General features: G+C 34.1%; 1 protein-coding gene across 2 annotated transcripts in view; it reads right to left on the reverse strand.

The window, feature by feature from the left end:
- RB1CC1 (RB1 inducible coiled-coil 1) overlaps nucleotides 1-23,300 on the reverse strand; it is a 71,712-nt gene that overhangs the window by 16,993 nt on the left and 31,419 nt on the right. For both annotated transcript variants that reach the window (XM_079136389.1, XM_079136388.1), the window contains exons 6-15: nucleotides 20,459-20,661; nucleotides 18,473-18,899; nucleotides 12,557-12,727; nucleotides 10,371-10,555; nucleotides 9,959-10,145; nucleotides 9,798-9,879; nucleotides 9,470-9,531; nucleotides 7,770-7,873; nucleotides 7,204-7,330; nucleotides 5,219-7,119 (exon numbers count right to left, since the gene is read on the reverse strand). In XM_079136389.1, coding sequence (XP_078992515.1) covers nucleotides 5,219-7,119; nucleotides 7,204-7,330; nucleotides 7,770-7,873; nucleotides 9,470-9,531; nucleotides 9,798-9,879; nucleotides 9,959-10,145; nucleotides 10,371-10,555; nucleotides 12,557-12,727; nucleotides 18,473-18,899; nucleotides 20,459-20,661 — 3,449 coding nt within the window. The remainder of the gene's footprint in view (nucleotides 1-5,218; nucleotides 7,120-7,203; nucleotides 7,331-7,769; nucleotides 7,874-9,469; nucleotides 9,532-9,797; nucleotides 9,880-9,958; nucleotides 10,146-10,370; nucleotides 10,556-12,556; nucleotides 12,728-18,472; nucleotides 18,900-20,458; nucleotides 20,662-23,300) is intronic.

Below are 23,300 nucleotides of genomic sequence, written 5' to 3' on the forward strand. Positions count from 1 at the left end.
TTTCAAATATGATCTCTCTGTTTAATCCAACCAAGGTGACTACTACCTGAAACACCTAGCTATCAACTTGGTAACCCACACCGCCGCTGCGCTCAAAATCCTATCATTATATAAACAGGTGTCAAAATTTTGCTTTAATGGGGTAGGCAATAAAAATATTAGCTTAATGTTCTCTACTACAAATACTCAAGACTTGACAAAGGCAATCATACACAGCAGATAAATCAATAGACATGGCTATAGTCTAATAAAATTGTACCACATCCCCCTCTCCTTTATCTTGTGGGGAATTTCAAAACTTCCCAGTACATGCCTGAAACCCATATATACATATACATCCATGACAAAGTTTAATTTCTAAATTAGGCACAGTAAAGTAAGATAATTGCAAAAATAAAAGGGATGTTGAGTGGAGTCTCAAATATCCTACTGTACTATATTCACCCTTCTTGTGATGAGAGATGATAATGTATACATGATAAGATTAATTGAGGTAAATGCAGACTGTGACATAGTGCCAAGCTACTAGTGACTTTAAGTATCAGAAGGTGGATCACAGAGCCATAAAAATGCCAGGGACTATAGGTTAAGTGAAGTCGTGGATAAGGGGAGGGATGGGATTACATTTTCAAATTGTCTTTACATATTGAAGGATGGTCTTGTAAGGTAATTTACTTAGCAGTTTCGAAGTGGGTAAAAAAAAAGTCTAACTCACTGAACAATTTTAACACTTAAACACCCATTTATCTTGGAAGATCACTAAAATTAATGTGAGAAAGGTATTCTTAGTTCTTAAAATACAATTCTTCAGGGGGAAAGCTGATCTTGTGATTCCTCAGGCCATCATACTGATGTAACACATTTGGTGGTAAGGTGCTGCTTAGAATTAGTAAAGAGGAACTAGTGATTACCTGAACTACAGGGATACATGCGTGCAGACTGGGCAATGAAGGTCATGAAAACAGAGTACAGAAGCACATTAAGATTTCTAAGTGTCCAGTGGTCCATAGCATGTGATGTCACCTCTAACATGAAGGGACAAGATGCTGCTGGATGACCCTCTCTGAATCTTAAGAGTCAGCATACAGCACATTGGCATGTACTATTCTGAGCCATTTACCAATAACTTATAAGGTTGCCTATCTGTGTAGGTCCCAGAGTGAAGAAGATCCCTCCTTAAAATAGGCCCAGATAAACATGTTAGCTTCTCTAATGTCACAATTCCTAATAGATGTTTAATGTGTTTGCAGCAGAAATGGATGCTATATGGACTCTTTTAACAGTTCCTATAGGATAAATCACAATTAAGATCCCTAGGATTTTGGAGCAAATAACTATTTTCCTTTCGCAAAATAGCTTACAGCTTGCTATTGGGTCCCTGAAGATGCTGGAAAACAATGAGATCATGTGATCTTAGCTGCCCAACACAAAGTATATTATCTACCCATCAAGCCATGAAGGCAGGTATGCATAGCAGCATTCTCTTATCAAGTAGATGTGGTATATATAAGACCTAGGTCAAACTAGTCCTGAAGGCACAAGGAAGGTACAGGAGCTTCAGGGTCCTGCTACATTGCCTCTCTTATACATCTCTAACTACAGCTCTCACTCTGAAGGGGAAAAAATTGGCAGGAATGATTCTGCATAACATGCTGCTATTCTTCAAAAGTACAGGAGACGAATCAGAGCCACATTGACAGATAAGCCCTGAAGAACAGGACTAAAGTGAAATCTTCCCTGGAGCACAGTGATAATATATATCAAGCAGTGCATCTGAAGTTACCCATAAAGAGAAAGGGCCAGGGGGACAGATCTAAAATGATTCATGAAGACTAGGAAAAAGGCTTACCTGGGTACTGAAGAAATGGAAAGAAACTAGACTAAAATTTAGTGAAGAAATTTGTGGAAAAGGAATATGGATGCACCTCTTAAAATGGGAATAAAATGTAAAGATCTTTGAGTCCTCTGATAACATTATACCTCATTGCAAGAAACCCATATTACTAAGCACATGATCAGGATAAATGCTTCAGTGGCTACTATTAGTAAATTAACTTCTTCCTCTACTCTCATGTATTTGCATAGACCAATGAGAAATGTCCACAGAAGCAAATCTGAATTTATGCATGGGCTCAGCAACATGGGATTGCCCACATCAAGTAACAAAACATACTATAGCTCCTCATATGCCAATGTTCCCTAGGGAGACCAGACAGCAGGCTGATTATACTGGACCACAGGCTGTTTTCAAAAGATCAGTTTCTGTCCATATGGAATGACATTCCATGCTTCCAATATTATGCCAAAACTACAATTCCAGAACTTAATGATGCAGTCACTAGAACTGCTTCTGAAAATAGATTAGTTTACCATAAAAGACACAGAGCCATGATTTCATGCTCACAGAAGTCACTGGTTTTGCCACACATGTCAATTTCTACAGCAATCTGGCCTGATAAAATTGGAGATCAATGTAATACATGCTCTGAACCAGAGAGCAGTATGCAATACCAATTTTCCCATAATCAAAAAAGAGAGGTCAAAGAAACACAAAGGAAAATTGTAACAACCCAATGACATATAAGTGAGAATTTACAATTTTGGGTCATGTTGACTTAGAAAGAAAATTTATTTCCTAAAAAAGAATTAACTAGGAGACAAAGCTGGGGTCCCATTGAACTGGCAGAAGCTTATACTATCACTTATCCACCTAGGGCTCCTCATGATATCGAATATGCAAAAAACAAAAACAAAAACAAAAACAGAACAAAAAGGCTGTCATTCTGATGATTGATCTTCATTATTCCTATACAGTGAAGGCAGAGAATTATTATTAATGAAATTCTGGGGCATTTTTTGTGGGTGTTTCCTGGCACTACCATGGCACTGAAAAAAAAAATAAATGGAAAAACTACAGCAACTGTACTACAGAAGTATCATTAATGGCAATCTCTTTTTAGAAACAAAGATTAGAATCATACTATGAGGTAAGGAAATAAAATCAGAGGAGGTAATAGCTAAGGTAATAAGTATTAAAGGAAGGAAATGACAAATACCTACTAAAGTTGCAAGGTTGTTTACAAAAATATAGCCTATACATATTAATCCATTTTTTATCTTTAACTCTTCTCCCATTTACTAATTTGTGAAATTGGTTTGATGCTGGTAGTTAAACCTGTATGTCAGCATTTAACCTACAGAATACCAGAGCTGTGACAGAGCAGAAAAGGAAATAAACATTAAGTGTTCATCCTAAGAGAGCTAGAGTGACAGCAGTTGGAATCTTACCTTTCCAAGAGAAGGTAATGAGATGAGGTGATACAAGGACATAAGGTGCATCATGTCAAACAAACGAGTTAGTGAAGTGTCTTTATTTAGAAGTTCAATACTGGGCAAAAGAGATTTATGCCTAACTGTTCACTTTAAAATAGGGTACACAGTGCTGGACTGTGGTGTCCCCTCAGCACTGCCCTTATCCCTTTTGTAATCTCATAACATACTACAATGCAGACTGTACATTTCCCAGAATCCCCTGTATGGCTTCAAGTTTGCCATGGGAAAGAACACCTGCAAGATCTGGAAGGTAGAAGAGAAGCCCAGACTCATTTTCCAGAGGTTGTTGCAGTCAGACACACTCTCATAGAAGGATACTGGCAAATAACTGAGAGCTGCCCAATTTATGCTGTAGATTGAACTGGACCACCTGTGCTTTGAAGAAATTCTTGAACCATCAGCTTCTCAGTGAGGCAGGAAGAACCAACCATCAGCTTTGCTGAGTGCTTCAGTGTTTGTTTTCCTGGTATTTCACTTAGAGCTTGACAAAGACTGAGTAAACTTCAGTCAGGCTCTTCTAGGCCTCTAGGCTTCAACTTTGGTTGGCATCTGTTCTTGTCTGGTCTGTGTTGTCCAGTTATAGCAAAAAGCTTGGCAAGTCAGTTTACAGAGAACTCCTCACTTTTAACATCTATTTTTCCTTAACATTTAATAAAATTACTCATTTCCTTAGCACCCTAGGCTGCCTTCAGCAAGAATCCTGTTAGGTCAGTTTGGCCAGAATCCCTGACTCCTGATGCATTTCTTATGAAAATGTGGATGGAACAAGGAACCTTACGCATACAAGGCAAGCACTCTATCACTGTACCACACCCCCAACCTTTTAAAATTTTATTTTAAGATAGTGCCTCACTAAGTTGTTGACCTCAAACTTCCAATCCTCCTGTCTCAGTTTCCCAAGTATTGACTCCGTCGGCCTTTTCCCCTGGAGCTCTCTTAACATTCATGCAAGCCCTAATTTCTCTGTTGATCTTCTGATCTCCTTAGATTACATGAAGAGCTTTATTTTCAAACCAGAGGGGAGGTTTAATTGTACAACAATAAGTGAGTATTACACAGAAGTCAATTAAAGATTGTTTAAAAAATGCTAAGGCAAGAAACAGAGGTTAAAATATAAAATATATATTTATCAATGTATTTACCTTGAGAATCAATGATGGAACTAATTGTTATGTTGATTATAGTCTAGAAACTGTTTATTGGGCCACAAAATCCCCATCACAAATTCTCAAAAGAAGTACCAAAAACCATCTCTGTGATCGAAGGACAGTAACAGACAGTAACAATAATAAAAATATAAAAACAAAAAACAACCCACAACGATGGGATCAAATCTGAAATTTCAAAACATTATCTTTCCAACCACAGAGAAAATAACATTGTAATATATCAAGAAATAATAACAACAAAAACACTCTACATATTCACAATCTATGATTTAGGCTTTGCTAGACAATTCTCAGAGGAAATGTAATACTCTAATACATTCATATGAAACATAAAGAGAACAAAAATAATTTAAGTGAAGAATTTAGTAAAAACCACACATAAAAATCAATTAAAATTATAAGGGAAAGAAGCTCCTCAAAACATTTCAAATTTCCAAGAAAGCAACTCTGAAAAATCCAAAATACTAATTTATTTTTTAAAGCCACTAATGGCTTTATATATATTTTATGTATAATCTTTGGATTTATATAGTCCATTATGTATAATCTTTGGAAGAAACCTATTTTTAAAGTATACATTTTTACTTCATGAAAATATCCCAATTGTTACATTTTACCTATGATAAACAGGTAAATCAAGGTACTATGATTACATGTACAACATTTGAATCACCAATATTTTAATTTTATAATTACAGACTAAACTTAATTCTTACCTTTGTGCTATTTGATTCTCAAGTTGTTTAACTTTCTCTAATAACTCTTTCTCAACAACTTCTCTCTCCAATTTAAATTCTTTTAGGGCAGCCTGAATAGCTTCTTCTTTTTCACAATTAAGCTTCTGAATTAACTGCTCTCTGTCTTGTTCATGGCTCATGACCAATCTCTCTTTGTCTTTCTCAAGGTTCTGGATAATAGCTTCATATTTCTCTTCTTGTTGGGTGATTTTTTCATCTTTTTGTTTTTCAAGAGCACTCAATTCTGAGTCCAATTTACTCTGTAATTCAACTATTTGTTCTTTTAAGTTTTTTTCTATTTCGAATGCTTGATGATGCAAAGATGTTACTTTAGCTAATTCAGCTTTAAGAATATTAGATTCTTCTTCGTGTCTACTAATTAACTCTGAAATGCACTGATCTTTTTCAATTGTCATTAAAGTTCTTAGCTCAGCTAAGCCTACCTGATAATTTTCATTATTATCTTGGATCTTTTGGTTTAGTTTACTTATTTCTGTTCTCAAATTTTCTGTTTCTTGTTCAAGGAGAGATTTCAAGGTCTCCTTCTGCTGTGTTCTGCTTTCTTCCAGCATAATTTTTATCTCATCGGTTTCTGCTTCCTTCAAAGCAAGTTCAACCTCTAACTTGCATCTCATGTCTGACAAATCAGAAACCTTGAGTTTTAATTCCTGCAGTTGCTGTTCTTTTTCCTGGATAATCATGGCATGAGATTCTTGTATCTGAACAATTCTTTGTTGATTTTCTTCTTTCAATTTCTCCAAAGAAACCTGGTGGTCTGTCATAACTTTCTCAAACTCCTGTGTATGCCTGACATGCAGTGTGTCTTCTAATTCTTTCAGATGACTTTGCTCTAAGCACTGAAGTTCTTCCCTCAATAACTGTATCTTCTCATCATTTTCAACATGGAGCTTTTTTAAGTCTTCTAACACCACCTCTCGTGACTGCTTCAGCTCTCTGATTTCACAATTTTGAGTGTGCATTATATTTTCCATCTCCAACAACTTCTGATCCTTTTCATTCTGTAGGCAGATGACAGCTTCTTTTTCATGTTTAACCAAAGCAAATTCATTGTCTTTATTTTGTAAAACTTCCTCAAGGCATAAGAGGTCTCCTTTCAGTTTTTTGATTTTGTTTTCATTTTCTTCACTTTCCTTTATTAGTGAATCAAGCTTACCTTCATATTCACTTTTTAAAGACTGTAGTTCTTTTTGATGTTTTTCTTTTAGTGTTATTTCCAGGGAACATTTTACCTTTTCAATAATGTTTCTTATTTCCAATGCTGTACATTTTAAAGAATTTGAAAAGTCACACTGTTCTTTTTGTACAAATGTTCTGAAATGGCAAAGGTCTTCCTTGATAGTTTGTATACTGCAATGAGAGTCTTGGGCAACAACTCTACATTTTTCCAGTTGAACATTCAGAGAAGCATGATCTCCAAAAACCTCCTTACCACATGTATTTGTACCCTGCATACGTCTACTATCTATTGCATTGATAACTGATGAATAAAGTGATTCCACCATCATCTCTGGACTTTGTGGATCACTTATAGGATTAGGAGAAGATAAATTTTCTTCTATCACAAACTCATTCACAGCAGACATAAAATCTGATTCCGGACTTTCTGCTAATGAATCCAAATCTAAAGAAACTTGGTGAATAGTTTGTTCTATGTTTGGATGGGGGATAGTTTCAAAATCAAATGTATGTGCATCAATGCTATCTGGAGATAATTCTTCCAAGGGACATACTGCAGGACATAAGGGGTCCTGAACAGTTAGTGGAGGAGGAGTTCTTGATGAGGTAGTAGTTGCAATTCCTGTTGCACTTTCTATCCGTGGGGAAGAAGCAGACTGTGGGGATGCCTGACTCACAGATGCCTGGAAGACAAAGAGAAAGGCTTAAAGAGCTGCAGCAACACAAACATTTACACTAAGAGAAATATTTGAAAGAACTTCTTTTGCCTTTTGTTCATTCAGTAGATCTGTAATGGTCTGTGACATTTCATCCAAACTTTGTGCTGCCTTTACCAAATTATGTAGGGCAAGTACATGCTGGTGTAGAGGTTCAAAGTCACAAAGTAAAGGGACCCTGAAACAGAATGCAAGCAAATTAGATTTCTGATTTCTTAACCAAAAGATGGATGACTGCAAACAATTTATTTCACTGTCAAAAATAACTAAAACATGATCACTCCTTTATAATCAATACCAGGAAAACTGGAAGAACCCTGAGTTATTATTAGTAAAGTGGCAAGTTATAAATCTCCCAACATTATTACAAGTCAGAGTAACAACTAGAAAAAAAAAATTGCATGTAAGAGGTAAAACTTTCATCTATTTTATCTTCATTTTCTGAATATTTATATTTTCTCCCAGAAATTTCCAAAAGCAGTCACTGGAGAACCGGTCTATCATAAAACATCTATTCTGGCACCTTCTTAAGAATACTGGTGCTATTTTCAACATCTCTAAATCAATTAAAACATTTTAAGGTTATGATTGAATTTAAAAATAGTAATGGCATTTACCTGAGGAATGGCTGAACTTCTGAGGGACAAAATGATTGAAGAAACTGTAAATCTTTTAATGAAATATCTGGAAGTTCACAGTCAAACTTTCGGGGCTTCTGAGTCTGCATAAAAATAATTTTTTTTTTTTAACCAAAAGTGTGAAGGACTAATTCATATATGGTTTCTTACGATAACTGAATTCAATAACAAACTGACAAAAAAATGTGCACTCATATCCACAATTAAGTGGATAAAATAAAAATGAAAAATCGAAGAAGACATGGCATACTACTTTTAGGAAAACTTTAATAGACCTGGCATAACATATTAGTGATCAAATGATATGCCTAGTCTCCCTGTTTTGTCTTAAACATCATTTTACAAGAATTCTAATACTCCAATCAATATTAAATAAAATCACTCATGGCTCTAGTAATACACTATTCTCAATGTTCTCCTATACCTACAGCATGATCATGAAAGACCAATCTAGCCCTCAATCTATTCTTATTTCCTATTATCATGTCTTGCTTCTATAATATAGTTTAAACGTATTCTATGTAATACTGCCTTGCTCTTCCCTTGACTTTTCTACTGAATTTTCTAAAATGTGTACTCTTGGGTCAATTTCAACTTAAAAACAAAACCAAACAAAAACTGGAAAACTTACTGTTTTCTTTATAATATTGGCAAGAATGGAGCATTTTAAAATAACTGTAATTGGTTTTTTAATTGTTTTCAAGCAGATTTATTAACATCAAGATGTTCTTCATAAAAAAGTATTTTGGGATAAATGAGTATAGAAATGCCTTCCTATTATTTTATCAATTTGTATCTATTTTAAAATATATATTTTAAGCTGAGTGGGTTGGTGCATGCCTATAATCCCATCTACTTGGGATACTGACCCAGAAGTATCTCAAGTTCAAAGCCAACCTTGGCAACACAGCAAGATCCTGCCTCAAAATAAAAGGGGCTAAGGATGTAAAGTATCCTTGGGCTCATTCCCCAGTACCACAAGAATGTTTTTAAAGTCCTAGGTATATGCATTATAGAAACATGCTTAAAGCTAAAGGGTTAATATGGGAGTGGTAGGACCTAGTATCTCATAAATTACATTGTTTCTATAAATGTTTTTTTTTCCCTCATTCAAAAAAAAAAAAGAGAGAGAGAGAGAGAGACACTCTGACTGACTTATGGAACATAGGCTTAGTAATACACCAAACTAATTTATCATGGTTTATTTTTCAGGAATTACTGAGGAGTCCCTGTGCCCCATTCTGATTTGTCAAAGTAAGAGGGAGGAATTGAGGGGGGAGAAGAGGAAGAGGTAAATATAACAAAAGGCAAAAAAAAGAAGAAAAAAAAAAAAAAAGAAAATGAAAAAGGGGAGGGGAATGGAATGGCAGAAGAAAGAAAGAAGACAAAGAGAGGGAAGGGAAGGAAGGAGGGAAAAGCTAACAATAATAAATAAGATATTCTATTCCTACTAATCCTAATAATGTAATATGAAGTATCCTCCTGGGTGATGAAGACTCTTGATCAAAATTATGAATATATCCTAAAGCTTTATGCCATCTGACTTTCAAAGCCAAACACATTTTTACATTGATTATAAAAAAGTATAACAATTTCTGTTTCTGATAAATGTTGCCACTTCTAGGACAAAAGATTTTAGAGTGTACAACTGTACTCATAGTTAGAAAATAAATACATACACAAAAGGAAGGGGGCCAGGAGTCCAGTCCCCGAAACAGACGGTTTCTTAAAAAAGACTTCCCTGTATAAAGAAATTATACAAATGGTTATTTTGGAACATTAGTTTAAGGTTAAAAAAAATCTGATTTGAAGTGCTAAATTAAAGCTAGGTAATGCTTCATATTTAAAACTTAACAATAGATTCAATTCTACAAATAAAGACTATTTCCCTAGATTTCAATATCACCTACATACAGTTCAATACTATAAATAATTTATATGCATGAAACAGAAACTTCCTTTTTTCCTTTAAAAAAGTAAATAAAGTTGTGAATGAAGAACACTTACTAAATAATTTCCCAAAGGATTCCCTTTTAGACTTTTCAGCTTCATACAATCTCTTTCCATCTTTGACTAAAGCACCAGCCCACTGGAAGAGGGAAGCTAATGTCAGAAACATATCGATTCACTAATGTTTAAACACAATTAAAAGGAAATCAACTGCATACCTCCCTGTAGTGTTTAATGAACATTTTTCTCCTTACAACCTCAACAACAGCTAAGCAGTACATCTGAGGAACTGTACTAAGAGCTTCAACAATTTTGACTCTTTCCAACAGCTCTATTACAAGGCGGAGCAAAGCTTGCAATTTCTCTCCATCTTGATCAGCATGTAGCATCACAAAACAACACCATCTATAGAATAAAATCCATTATTATAAATAGCCACAAAAGTTTGCGAAAAATAATTTATTTTTGTGTGGTCTAAGGAAATCATGATATTAATGTGCAATAAAAATAGACTAACCCCAAGGTTAAACAATATTCAAATACAGTGGTAGGGCAAAACAACTTATATCACTGGGGAGAAATACATATCAAGTCTAAAGATCCTAAATTAGTTATGACAGAATCACTTACTTTAGTCTGACATGTAGATTATTTGCTAGCTCTTGTTTGGCAGTGGTACACTTCTGTTTAATATCCAACAGTTTTCTATGATTTTGCAACATAATCATCAACTGATTTGCATGACTCAGGCACAAATCAGGTAACACAGATGCATCCTTCAAGTTTTCAGCTCTCATCTGATTAGCTAAAAATCCCTTAGAGAAAAGACATTTTAAAGGACGTTTAGTTGTGTTTCAAGAATGACATGAACATTCAGTTAAGAGAAAAATCTCCATTAAACACAAATCATGCTGGGCGTGGTGGCGCATGCCTGAAATCCCAGCAGCTCAGGAGGCTGAGGCATGAGGTTCTCGAGTTCAAAGTCAGCCTCAGTAATGCCAAGGTGCTAAGCAACTCTGTGAGACCCTATCTCTAAATAAAATACAAAATAGGGTTAAGGATGTGGCTCAGTGGTCAAGTGCCCCTGAGTTCAATTCCTGGTACTCATCCCTTTCTCCCGGAAAAAAAAAAAAAAAAAAAAAAAAAAAAAAACATGAATTGTTCTATCTTCAAACAGGGTGTTTGTTTTAGTGGTGCTAGGAATTGAACTTAAAGCCTTACCAAATGCTAGCAAATGCTTTACCACTAGGCTCTATCTCCAGTCCTCAAACAAGATTTTAAAGCCCAGTAGTTTTCTGATATAATAAATGCATTCATGACAATACTTAGAATTAAGGAACCCTTGCTTGACTAAATTTGTTGTATTTTTCAAATTAGAAAAAACAAGGAGATCCAGAAGATATCACTTATCCATGACATTCTTAACAGCTGAAATATAACCTGTACAACAGATACGCTAAAATTCATTTTTTTTCATATTTTTTAAACTGAGGATTGAACCCGAGGGCATATCACTAAGCCCCTTTTTAACTCCTATTTTAAGAAAAGATCTAGCTGGGCACAGTGGCGCATGCCTGTAATCCCAGCAGCTTGGGAGGCTGAGATAGGAGGATCATGAGTTCAAACCAATCTCAGCTTACTTAATGAAGCCCTAAGCAACTCAGTGACACCCTGTCCCTAAATAAAATATAAAAAAAGGGCTGGGATGTGGCTCCATGGTTAAGCACTCCAGGGTTCAATCCCTGATACAAAAGAAAGAAAAAAAGAAAGAAAGGATCTCACTAAGTTGCCCAGGTTGGTCTTGAACTTGCAAGACTCCTGAGTTGCTGGGATTATAGCTAGGTATGCACCACCATGCCTGGCTCAGTTATGATAAATTCTCATAAAATCATTAACATAAAGCAAATTTGGCACATAGCAATTCAGAGGAAAAACACTGATAAGGGAAAATTACTTTTGTTATACACTGAAAATACTGATTTTGGTTTTGCCTCTTTGCAAGGCATTATACATCATGAATATTTAAAATGCACAAACACCTTAGTCTAGTTATTTTGAGACTGTGCCTGAAAAAAAATTAGAATATGGACATAAAAATAGATGTTGAGATATTTAAACAATATTTGTAGTAAGAAAAAAAAATTTATAGCCTAAATGATCAAAGGAAGACTGGTTAAATAATCATGACTGATTCTATGCAGGGTTAAAAAAGAATGATCCAGGAGAAAGAGTAAAAGATCAGGAATGATCTTTAAAAAGATCAAAATGATCTTTAAAAAGATCAGTAAAAGATCAAAAGTTTTTTGTTTAGTAACAGTAACCTGTAGCTTTAGGTATAGAAGATCTAGGAGAACAAAAGATCATAATATTCTTTAGTTCTTCTTTAAAAAATAATCAAGGACATGAAAAGGCAAGATCCCAGGAATCAAAACTAAGGAAACAATAAAAATATAAACAGCCTCAGGCACAGGTAATAAAGCTAACAGATACAAAATTTTTAAATATTGTATGCTAAAATATGATTATAGAGATGATGGATAAGACAATATTTTGAAAGAAAATTTGAAACTATATAGATCTGTAGAATTGGAAAATGAACAACAAATATAAAACATTAACAAATGGCTAACTACAGCTAGTCATCATTCCGTTAGGAATGTGCCTTATTGTCTATTACATTGAAACAATAATAATATATTACCAACACCGAAGAAGAAAGTGAAAACATGGTGCTCGCCAAGTTGATTCTGCACATAAACTAATGTATATAGACAAACTACAAAATCTTTTTTCTAAGAGAAATCAGAAATAGGTACCTGAGCGAGCTCTTTCTGTTCATTCACCAGTCGGCCACAGCTAGCAATCATCTGATCCAGGGCATATAGCCGATCTTCAAGCCCTTTAATGGCTTTCATATTCTGATTATCAAGTTTGGCAATTGTTTGATGGCATTCAACTATAAATGGGCGAATAATCTTTGGGTCAAGCTAAATGACAAGGAAACACATGAATAAAAATTTTCAGCAAAGAGTTTTATACACATTTCACACTATTTTGATATATAACCTCTGAGAAATAAAAATGACACTGAAAGAGAAAAAAAAAGCACTGTAAATATAAGTTATATATTCACAGAAATTCAACAGAATGCATATAATCCAAAATTGATAATGAATATACTATAATACTTAACTAAGAAAATATAGTTCTAAAAGTCACATATTTCAATTCAATGCCACAGTTCAATCAGTTTTCAATATCCAACAGAAAATTTATCATGAAGGTCTTACAAATATGGCAGGGTTCATGTCTCAAACTCATTGCTTGGTCAATAATAACTCATTCCAACTTCTCTCCAATATATATTAATTTCTTTAGTCAATGTTACCTCATCTTGGAAACAAAGTAAAACTTTATTCTTCTTTACTTCAAGAATTTGGTTTGATACTCTTACTTTTTTAATATCTCCTGTTTTCTGGCTTAATTCTATAAATCTGATAGAATTCATGTAACCTAAAAAATCTTCACTGTTCCCTTTCCCTTGAAAGATTTTCCATTAAAACTGTTTGGTCAAAGATCACCAAAAGACTCATTTGAGGCTCTTATACATTTAGCATAGCAGACAAACTTTTTCAAACTCTGCAAGTTTGGGAACATTACCTCTGCTGGTTCCTTAAGAGCACCTTTCCTTAACAGATACTTTTCCTCTGTCTAATCATTATATATAGGACACTGCCTTTATTCATTCTAACCCTTCTCTGTATGATTTCAACAATGAGTACAACCACTAATGGTGGTAACTCCCACAGATAGTTTAATTCCAACCAGATTCATAAATTCTTAGACTACTTCTGAATGCCTGTTAATATCTACATGTGGATATCAACAATGTTACTCTTCTATTATTGACTTACCATAGTTTTCTTCCAATATAAACCACAAATAGTCTTTTTATGCCCACAAATAACATGAATAAATGTAGAATATAGTTAATGCTACAGTGATCTGATAGTAGTTAAATCTTCCTAGGTCTGTCATTTCAAACTAAATTGCCTATCACTTCAAGGCAAAGCCTGGGCTTTTGTACCTCTGATTTTTCTTAGTATCACTTATATTAGCTCACTGTTTTATACTATCTCTTTCTCTGTAGAAAGATCCTAGTCAAATACCACCATCTCCTTCATGCTGTCCCCTGAGTTCTGCAGTCAAAAAGACTATGACTTTATTTTATGTACAGTACGCCCTATATACAAAGATCATACAAAAGTAGTTAAAACTGAACAATTGTTTCATTATTATTATCAAAAGTTCAGCATAGTTAATAAGGGACTACCCTGAGGTTCCCTTAACAATGGTGGTACTAGAGATTGAACCCATGGGCAATCTACCACTGAGCCCCAGGCCTTTTTATTTTATTTTTTTTGTTTTGAGACAAGTTGCCAAGGCTAGTCTGGAGTTTGTAATACATCTTTCCTAGTCCTAGTCTCCCAAAGTCACCAAGATTACTTGTGTTTGCTACTGTGGCCAGCAAAGAGATACATTTCTAATAATACCAAAAAGTTAAGACAGTAACTTAATAATACCAATCTGTTAAGACAGTACTGCACACTCACTTCACACAATACTAGTGTTTTTGTCCATGTTTTCTCAAACTTGTGATAATAACTTGAGTCAAATGTACATATATTTCCATTCTGTAGTATTGTGAAGACCAAAGACCAGCTATATAATATTAGGGAGAGAAAAGGACTGAAAATGATTAAAATTGGTTCAAATTTTCAATTTGGACCAAATTACAACTATAGATAAATTTATAATAGTGAAAACTTCAGGAAGATAAACCAAGGTTCCTCGTGTTTCTGTATTTCATAATTCACTTGAAAATACATTATAACTACAACTAGAAATATGAAAGAGATTTACAGTTTATATAAAAATGATTTTATTCCACTTATCCATAGGTAATGATAATGAAAACAATCTTTGGTGTACATTTAAACCACAAAATCATATTAATAATTACCTAGCAAACAATATTCAACACTTACTGCTATACTACAGTGATTTTTACTCTTGGACTCTTTCTCAACATCTACATCACAGACACTCAACATCATTACCTTAGAGAAGAAATTGTAAAAATAAAAGTTACTCCACCCTCCAGACCCTCCCCTGTACCAGGCATTGAACATAGGATCTATCAATGTTAGGAAAGTGTTCTACCACTGAACTACGCCCCCGCTTTTTAAATTGTGTTTGTTCTTTTGAGTTATACATGACAGTAGAATGTATTTTGGCAAATTATACATACATAGAGTATAACTTATTATAATTAGGATCTTATGGTTTTTACATGAAGGGAAGTTACCCTGATCCTGTATTCAAACAGAAGGCTATGAAAGTTATATCTGATTAAGTCTACTGTCATTCCTATTTCCCTCCCCCTCCCTTCTCTTTGTTCCCCTTTGTCTAATCCAATGGACTTCTATTTTTCCCTTCCCCACCCTCTGTTGTGGTTGAGCATCCACATACCAGAACATTTGGTCTTTGTTTTTTTGGGATTGGCTTATTTCACTCAGCATGATATTCTCCAGTTCCACTTACTGGCAAATTTATTTTATTGTATTATTTTATTTTGAAAGAAGGTCTCCCTAATTTGGCAGGGCAAGTCTTGAATTTGTGGTCAGATCTTCCTGCTTCAGGTTCAAGTAGCTGGAATTACAGTTGCTTACCACTGTACCTAGCCAAATAAGAAAGTTTCCTACCAGCTCTTATTTTAATTTTTACAGACTGCATTTTGATTCACTACACACAAATGGGGTACAACTTTTCATTTCCTACCGGCTCATTTACTAACTATTCTGCCTTTAAACCTGCCCCCTCCATGAGGGCAAACAAAATCTTCCTTAAGAGTTGGGCATGGTGGTGAAAGCCTGTAATCCCAGGAGGTCATGAGGCTCAGGCTGAGGCAGGAGGACCCCAAGTTCAAAGTCAGCCTCAGCAATTTCGTGAGATGCTGTCTCAAAATTAAAAAAAAAAAAAAAAAAAATGTGGAGGCAGGGCCTGGGGATGTGGCTCAGTGGTTAAGTGTCCTTGGGTTCAACCCCTTGTTTAAAAAAAAACAAAAAAAATAAGATCATGATCAGTTTGCTAAAAGACAAGACATTAATGTGGGCAGTTTAGAAATGAGTTAAGTGCACATACTTTCAGTGATTAAATCATAAGAAGAAATCACTCTTCCTTCTATTATGAAATAAAACACATAACATTCATTCTAGTGACAACACAGTGAAATCTAAGAAAACATGGATCTACAAAATAAAGGAACAATTATAAAATATTACTGATAGATGAAAATTGTGGGACAAATTAATAATTCACCAAATTTGCATCCATCAATACACACAAATATAAAACTGGAAAGTCAAATTGTTAAGTGATTTAAAATGGACAACAGGAGTAATAAATGAATGCCAGAGCTGGGATGTGAGCCTCTGGGAATTCAAATTCGAAATTCCAAAATATCTATGTGGCTACTAATTTTCTGGGAAAGGTATATAAATTTGGCAACTGAAAGTATACACTGCAAACACAGTTAGAAAGACTGCTGCAAATAGAATTGGTCTGTGAAATTGAAGGCAGAATTTGCTTTTAGAGGAAGAACCTTTTTTTTCTAAAATCACTTCGGTGGCACAGCACTAGTGCCACCATATAATATCAAGTTAGTTAGTTGTTTTGAACAATTACTTTGAAAATGTGTATAAAATGAAAATCTCCAGTGAAATGAAATTTCATGTTCAGATCAATCTTACAGAGAAAGACCACTGATGATATCATGAAATTACTAGGAAAAGACAAATATTAGGAAAACAAAAACGTCATGGCAAAGTACCTTTTTTAAAGCAATGCAGAACAGCACATACTGTATAAAAACACAATAGACTATCATATGAAATTTTACAAAATGGGATTTCACTGCTTAAGAACAAATTTATTTTTGTACTAAAATGCATATTCAATTGATGAATGCTGCATTATAGTAAAGTCATATTAAATAATTTTATAGGAAACAAGTGTAACCAAATAAAAGTTTACTTTTGCTTTCACAATGTAATGAGCATGTAAAATGTCACCAAGACTTTGGGTTATAAGCAAGCATTAACCTAAGAAGCCAATAATGTAGTCACTTGTTAATAACAGTATAACTAACTTCCCTTTTTCTGTAGATATTAGCAGATGTGACATTAAGGAAGAATATCATTCCTCTTCTCATATAAAGTAAACAAAACCTACGACTGCTAGATTTTGCACTGAAACATGGAAACTCAAAAGTCATTTTCAGGTTTTTCTCAAAGTCTATAGTACTGTTTTGACTTCTGGTACAATTTTAATTATTTAAAAAAAAAAAAAAAAAGGACACTTCAATTACCCTGATCACAATCATAGGTTAAGCACTGGGGACATGGCTCAGTGGTTGAGTGCTTGCTCAGCATCCCAGCAACAAAAAAACAACCAACCAAACAAAACCACAAGACAAACAATCAAAGGTTTATTACCCATAATCATAAATAGAATTTTTAGCTTGCTAAAATGTTAATTGTTTAAGCAGGAACATGAAATTAACCTGTTTTTGTTCATTTTGGGCAGTAATCAATGCCAAATATATTACAAAATTGGTTGAATCAGCCAATATCTTAATTGAATGAAATACCTACCCTACTGGATGTCATCAAGGAAAGAGATACTGAAAAGATTTGAGAAACCTAGATGTTTAAGTTTTTCATTTTATATGTCTTATCATTTCAATAAGAACTGCATATGTTATCTTCTAGGTAACCTAGTCAATGTTTCCATTCTCTAAATAGTGAATAAAAGGATCATGTCACTTTTCCAAATGAGATGCTCACAAGAAAAGTTTAACTATTCTAACCACTATATTTTGAAAGCAGAAACAATCAAGACACTTAATATTTTCCATCACTAAAACATGTTCCCCTTCAACTTACTCTATGGCTTCAAATGTTCTGTATCAAATGGATCAGATATGGAGAGAGAGAATTTAATCCCCAGGTATCATAAGAAAATATAACTAAACCCACAATTTCTTAATATTGAATTTTAAAGAAGACACAGTGTTTAAAATTTCTTCTTTAAAAAGTCAAAAGGAGATTCCCTTTGCACATAGTGACTGGGAAAGGGCACAAAGAGATTTTCAGGGGGATGGAAATAATTATCTTCTTTTAGGTGGTACTGATTTATCCCTAACTAACCAAAATCTATTTAGTTTATTGCATGAAAATCATTCTCACTACACAAAAATTTTACCTACATAATCTCAAATAATCTTCACAGATTTACAATCAATTCATAAATGAGATTACATTGGGCACAGTAGTGCTTAGGAAGCTAAGGAAAAAGGATTGCAAGTTCAGAGCCAGCCTCAACAACTTAGCGACACCCTCGGTAATTTAGCGAGACTCTGTCTTAAAATAAAAAATAATAAGGGCTGGGGGTGTAGCTTAGTGATTAATCTACCCTGGTTCAATCTCTGGTACCGAAAGAAAGGAACAAATAGAATAAAATTACAAGTGAAATAATAATTTCTGATTCAACCTAGGAAATTCCAATCTAAGGCACAATGTTTCCACCACAACATAATACCCATTCTTCCATTACATAATAAGTAATATAAAGTTAATTGATATAGGAAGTGTCAAGTTAACATTACTTACCCTGCTCATAGAATCAAAGCACTTCCTGACCAAAGATTCCACATCGTTAGGTCTATCTTGAACATTTATCCAGTCTAACAAAGAAACATTAAAAAAAGGCAGATCACCGTCTTTAGTATCTACTGAAGTTTCATCTTGCTGGACAGTACTTTGACAAGATTCCCTAATTTCTTTGCCACTTTCATCATCTGTAGTATCTGGGGCTACATGTTCCACTGACTTGTGAAATGAGGTTAACAAGGATGTGTTAGTTGTTCTAGGCATATCAGGAGAAAGCACCAGTTCAGTGGATCGTTTCATCTCAGCCTTTTCTGAGCCTTCATTTTCATTTAAAGAATCCAGTCTTCCCAAACATTCCCTGTAACTATGTCTGGTTAGGCACTCCAACAGTGGAATCTTGGCCATTACTGAAACAGCAGTTCCTAAACTTAAAATACAAAAGATCTGTCAGTAAAACTATGAGACTGCTCTGATTAGCAAATTTGAATAAAATCACATTTATTATCACACACAAATCTCACCAACTATCATATTATACATAAGGTAGTTATAAGCAATCTGTTCACAATAAGAAGTCTAGCAGAAAGAAGTTATCATTAACATTAATATTCCAATCTAAAGTAAAACTAGATTTGAGTATACTACAAAGTAGGCATTTGTCTTTTATCAAATCTGAGACATAAAAATTCAAATTTACCAAGATTTACCATAGCAGTCCCTTGGAGTACAATACTTTGTCTTTAAGTTAATCAGAAATATTTACGATAATTTAGGATACTGAAAGTACAACAAAAATTAACAATCTCAGAATAAAAACTCTTATATCACACCTCCAAAAAACAGACAGATTAATGCCATTGAAAGGACAGGGAAAATGAAATCTTGATAATTTCATGAAACCATATGTAAAATAGTGCTGGTCCCTATGCTAAATTAACAGTTAAAACAACTCTCCAAAAAAATAGTTACTTGAAAAGGTTGTTATATAAGCTTTTAAAAAGAACCTTCTAGTCTTAATTTACTCATTCTCTTTCCACAATTTCTTTTATTTCAATTTAAGGCTGAAACCTTTTGTCATTCATATGACAAAACAGAGATACCAGAGAGGAGGTAAGGCAAGCAGTAGAAAGCAAGTAAGAAGAATATACATGCTACTTGCCTCTAATTCAAGGTCAAGGCAATAAAAAACTACCAGATGAACAATAAAAATCTGAACACAAAATCCTGAAAATGTACTTATATGCTCTTGAACACAAGTGCTGTTTTCACGTTTCATTACTGCTCTAGTTTTATATTAATTGTAGCCCTTTCTTCAAAACAAGAAGATCATGTTACATGTGCTTCTATGCAAAGACGAGGTTATCTATATGAGCCAAAACAAAATGGCTTCTTTCAGTCTTAAACCTATACTGAGATGTCAATATTTAAAACAGAACTTAAATTTTTCCTGGTCTGTTCATTTTCTAATAACTTTTGCATTTCTATTAGATGCATTACATCTTGACTTTGCTTTATAAGAAAAGAAAAAATGAGCAAAGACTCTCAGTCTTCTAAATTATTTCAAAAGTATTTTAAGCCTTTTTATAATTAAAATAATTCAAAAAAGGGAGACTATATAGAGTAAAAGAAACCATAAATTTTAAATTATAAATATATAAACCTGTAAATCTATAAAAACTACAATGTATAAAGCATATCCAAAGACTCAAAAAAGGTCGGTACAGTGGCACATGCCTGTAATTGCAACAGCTGGGAAGGCTGAGGCCTTAAGCAATTTAGTGAGACTCTGTCACTAAATAAAACCTAAAAAGTGTTGGGGATATGGCTCAATGGTTAAGTCCCCCAGGGTTCAATCCTTGGTACAAAAAAGACTCAAAAAAATGAACTTCAAGTAAGTGTATGGCATACAAAAAACAGAGTAATTAAATCTACTGATATATTCTCAAAGCATTTTACACGTTATTATCCATTTAATGGTAAACATACTGAGTAAGTTTTAACTTGATGTCTTCTATGGATTGCAGATAATTTGAATAAATACTTTCAAACTTGAAAAGTAGCTTTTGGTATGAATTTGAACAGTCCTCCAGATTGGCCATGATTGCAGCCCAGCCTTGGTGTTGAAGATGTTCATCATGGACAAGACCTTCGCAAAAAGAACAAAGTTTCTTGGCAACTTCATACATTTCCTATAATGAACAAGAAAAAGAACACAATAAAAAAGGCAATGGTTTACATGAACATATTTGCATATGTCTATGAACATACTTTCATGAATTCATAAGCACATTTTAAAGAAATTGTCTTAAAAAAAACTATCTTATTGTTCATTTCTATAATAACTTAAAAATAACTCAGATGTGTTTCTGAGCAGGTATTCTAAGAAACATTCCAGAAGATGTTGCTTCTGGAAAATAAAACACTGGGGTTCCCTATAATTTGACTGATGACTAATATGTACTGTCTCAAACATTACTGTCCTCTGAAAAGTTATCTTTAAAAGCAAACACTTCTTAAAAACAATTTTTGCAAAAGGCAAAAACTAAGGACAGAAATACATTATCAACTTATAGATTAATGTAATACACTGCATAATTTAATGGGGATTCCTAAAACTATTTTATGTAAATAGAACAATTATCTTTAGATGTTTGAAGTTCAATTCAAAAAATTAAAGAATCAAAGTATTTTCAAGTAGAAACTGCAATGTAGGATATATATGAATAAAAGAAGTCCTCTGTTACAGAAGATTTTTAGCTTACTAGGAAAATGTGATTATTCTAACTGGTGACTTTTATAAGAAGATACAGAAAAGTTAAAAGAGACACAGAAAAATGAAGACATTCTGAAAGGGAGAGCATTTCACTTAAGAATTGAGGTATTAAGAGAATATGAACAAAGTCAAGGAAAGAAGAATTTCACTAGACTGGAAGAAAATACAGTAGCTATATTAAGAAAATAAACACTATTTGTTCCTGGAGAGGAACAAATAGTCTGGAGGAAAAGAACAAGGAGAGGGCCAAAAGATTAAACACTTAGAAAATACTAAGGGAAGAACAAACTTGGAGAAAACAGTGACCTTCTTAAGATTTCTTCAACAAGGAAGAGCATCATTAAATATGCCTTTAATACAACTATAATACCAATCATTCAGGAGGCTGAGGCAGGAGGATTGCAAATTCAAGTCTAGCCTGGAGGCACTAAGGAACTTCATGAGACCTTGTCTCCAAAAAGAGAGAGAGAGAGAGAGAGAGAGAGAGAGAGAGAGAGAGAGAGACAGAAAAGGGCTGGGAATGTTGCTCAGCTGTACAGGACCCCTGGGTTGAATTCCCAGTACCCCACTCCCAAAAAGACTGATAACTCGGAAAAAGTTAATAAAGTAGAATGGGAAAGATAAAGAAAGGATATAAAATCATAACTTCAAATTGTCACAGGCAAATTGCTATAGCAATGTACCAACAGTTTACTTGTATCAAAATAAATAAAACAAATAAATTAAAAGAAATAAAATAGTCTCTAAGCATTTAGGATGTCAATAAGATGCTCGTGTTTCATGTCAGATGCCCCATAGTTTATATAAATGCAAATAAATGTGCATTGAACAAGCTTATTCGCAGCAATCTTAAGACACAAAAGTCCCAAATTCAAAACAATCTCCCTACTGACCAGTAGTTAAATAAATTGTGGTGTGTCATTATTTGTACAATGGAACACTAGACAGCAATAAATATGTATGCAGTAGTATGAATAAATCTCAGGAATATTATTTGTATAATGGAATATTAGACAGCAATAAGTATGTATGTAAGAGTCCTGAATGAATCTCAGGAACATAATGTTGAATAACAGACACCAGACATAAAAGAATGCAAATTTACAGGATTTCTGCCAGGTGCAGAGGTGCACACCTCAGCTACCTGAGAAGCTGCAGCAAGAGGACCACAAGTTTAAGGACAGCCTGGGCTACTAAGAGAGACCTAATCTAAAAAAACTAAAAAGGGCTAAGGATATAACTCAGTTGCAGAGCACCCGGGGTTATATCTGCGGTATTGCATACTTCCCCGAAACAAATTATTCCATTTATATAAATTCCAATAAGAGGCGATGTATAGTAATATATGGTTTAGAAAGAGAGATCTGTTAAATATTTTATATTTCATGTTTAATATTTAATTTTTCTATTATTTTACTTTTTATATTTTGGTAGATTAATGAAATTGTTATTCCAAGTTCTATTCTTCTTGTATACCCCTTAAGAGTATTAGGTCTTCAAATGTGTTTACTTTCTACCACTATGATCCCTTATTATTCTTTCTACTTCTTCCTTAATTCATGCCCAAAGGAAATCCCTTTCTTTGGGGGGTGGGGGTGGAGGGAGATACTGGGGATTGAACCCAGGGGGGTTTAACCACTAACCTATATCCTCAGGCTTTTTAATTTTTACTTTGAGGCAGGGTCTTGCTAAGTTGCTGCGGGCTTCAATAAATTGCTGTATCCAGCTTGGCACTTGCAATCCTCCTGCCTCAGGCTCCCAAGTTACTGGGATTATGAACCACTTGTGCACAGGCCAGATGAAATCTTTAGAATGCTTCTTTACATGTAAACCTGCACCAATAAATGTTGTCAGAATAGTTTATGTCTACGTTTTTTACTGCCTTCTATTTCAAGAATTCTTTTTATGATTTTCTTGCTATTCCCATTATTGTGTGTCTTGTGGAAAGGCTTTTATTAGACACTATGCTTGTTTTCTGGTACAAGATATCTCAGGTTTACCTTGTATTTTCCCTGCCCCAGATGTACAATCAACTTCTTGAAGGAGTGATCTATT

Source organism: Sciurus vulgaris (assembly GCF_902686455.1).
Source record: "Sciurus vulgaris genome assembly, chromosome: 1".
In the NCBI taxonomy this organism is placed as follows: Eukaryota; Metazoa; Chordata; class Mammalia; order Rodentia; family Sciuridae; genus Sciurus; species Sciurus vulgaris.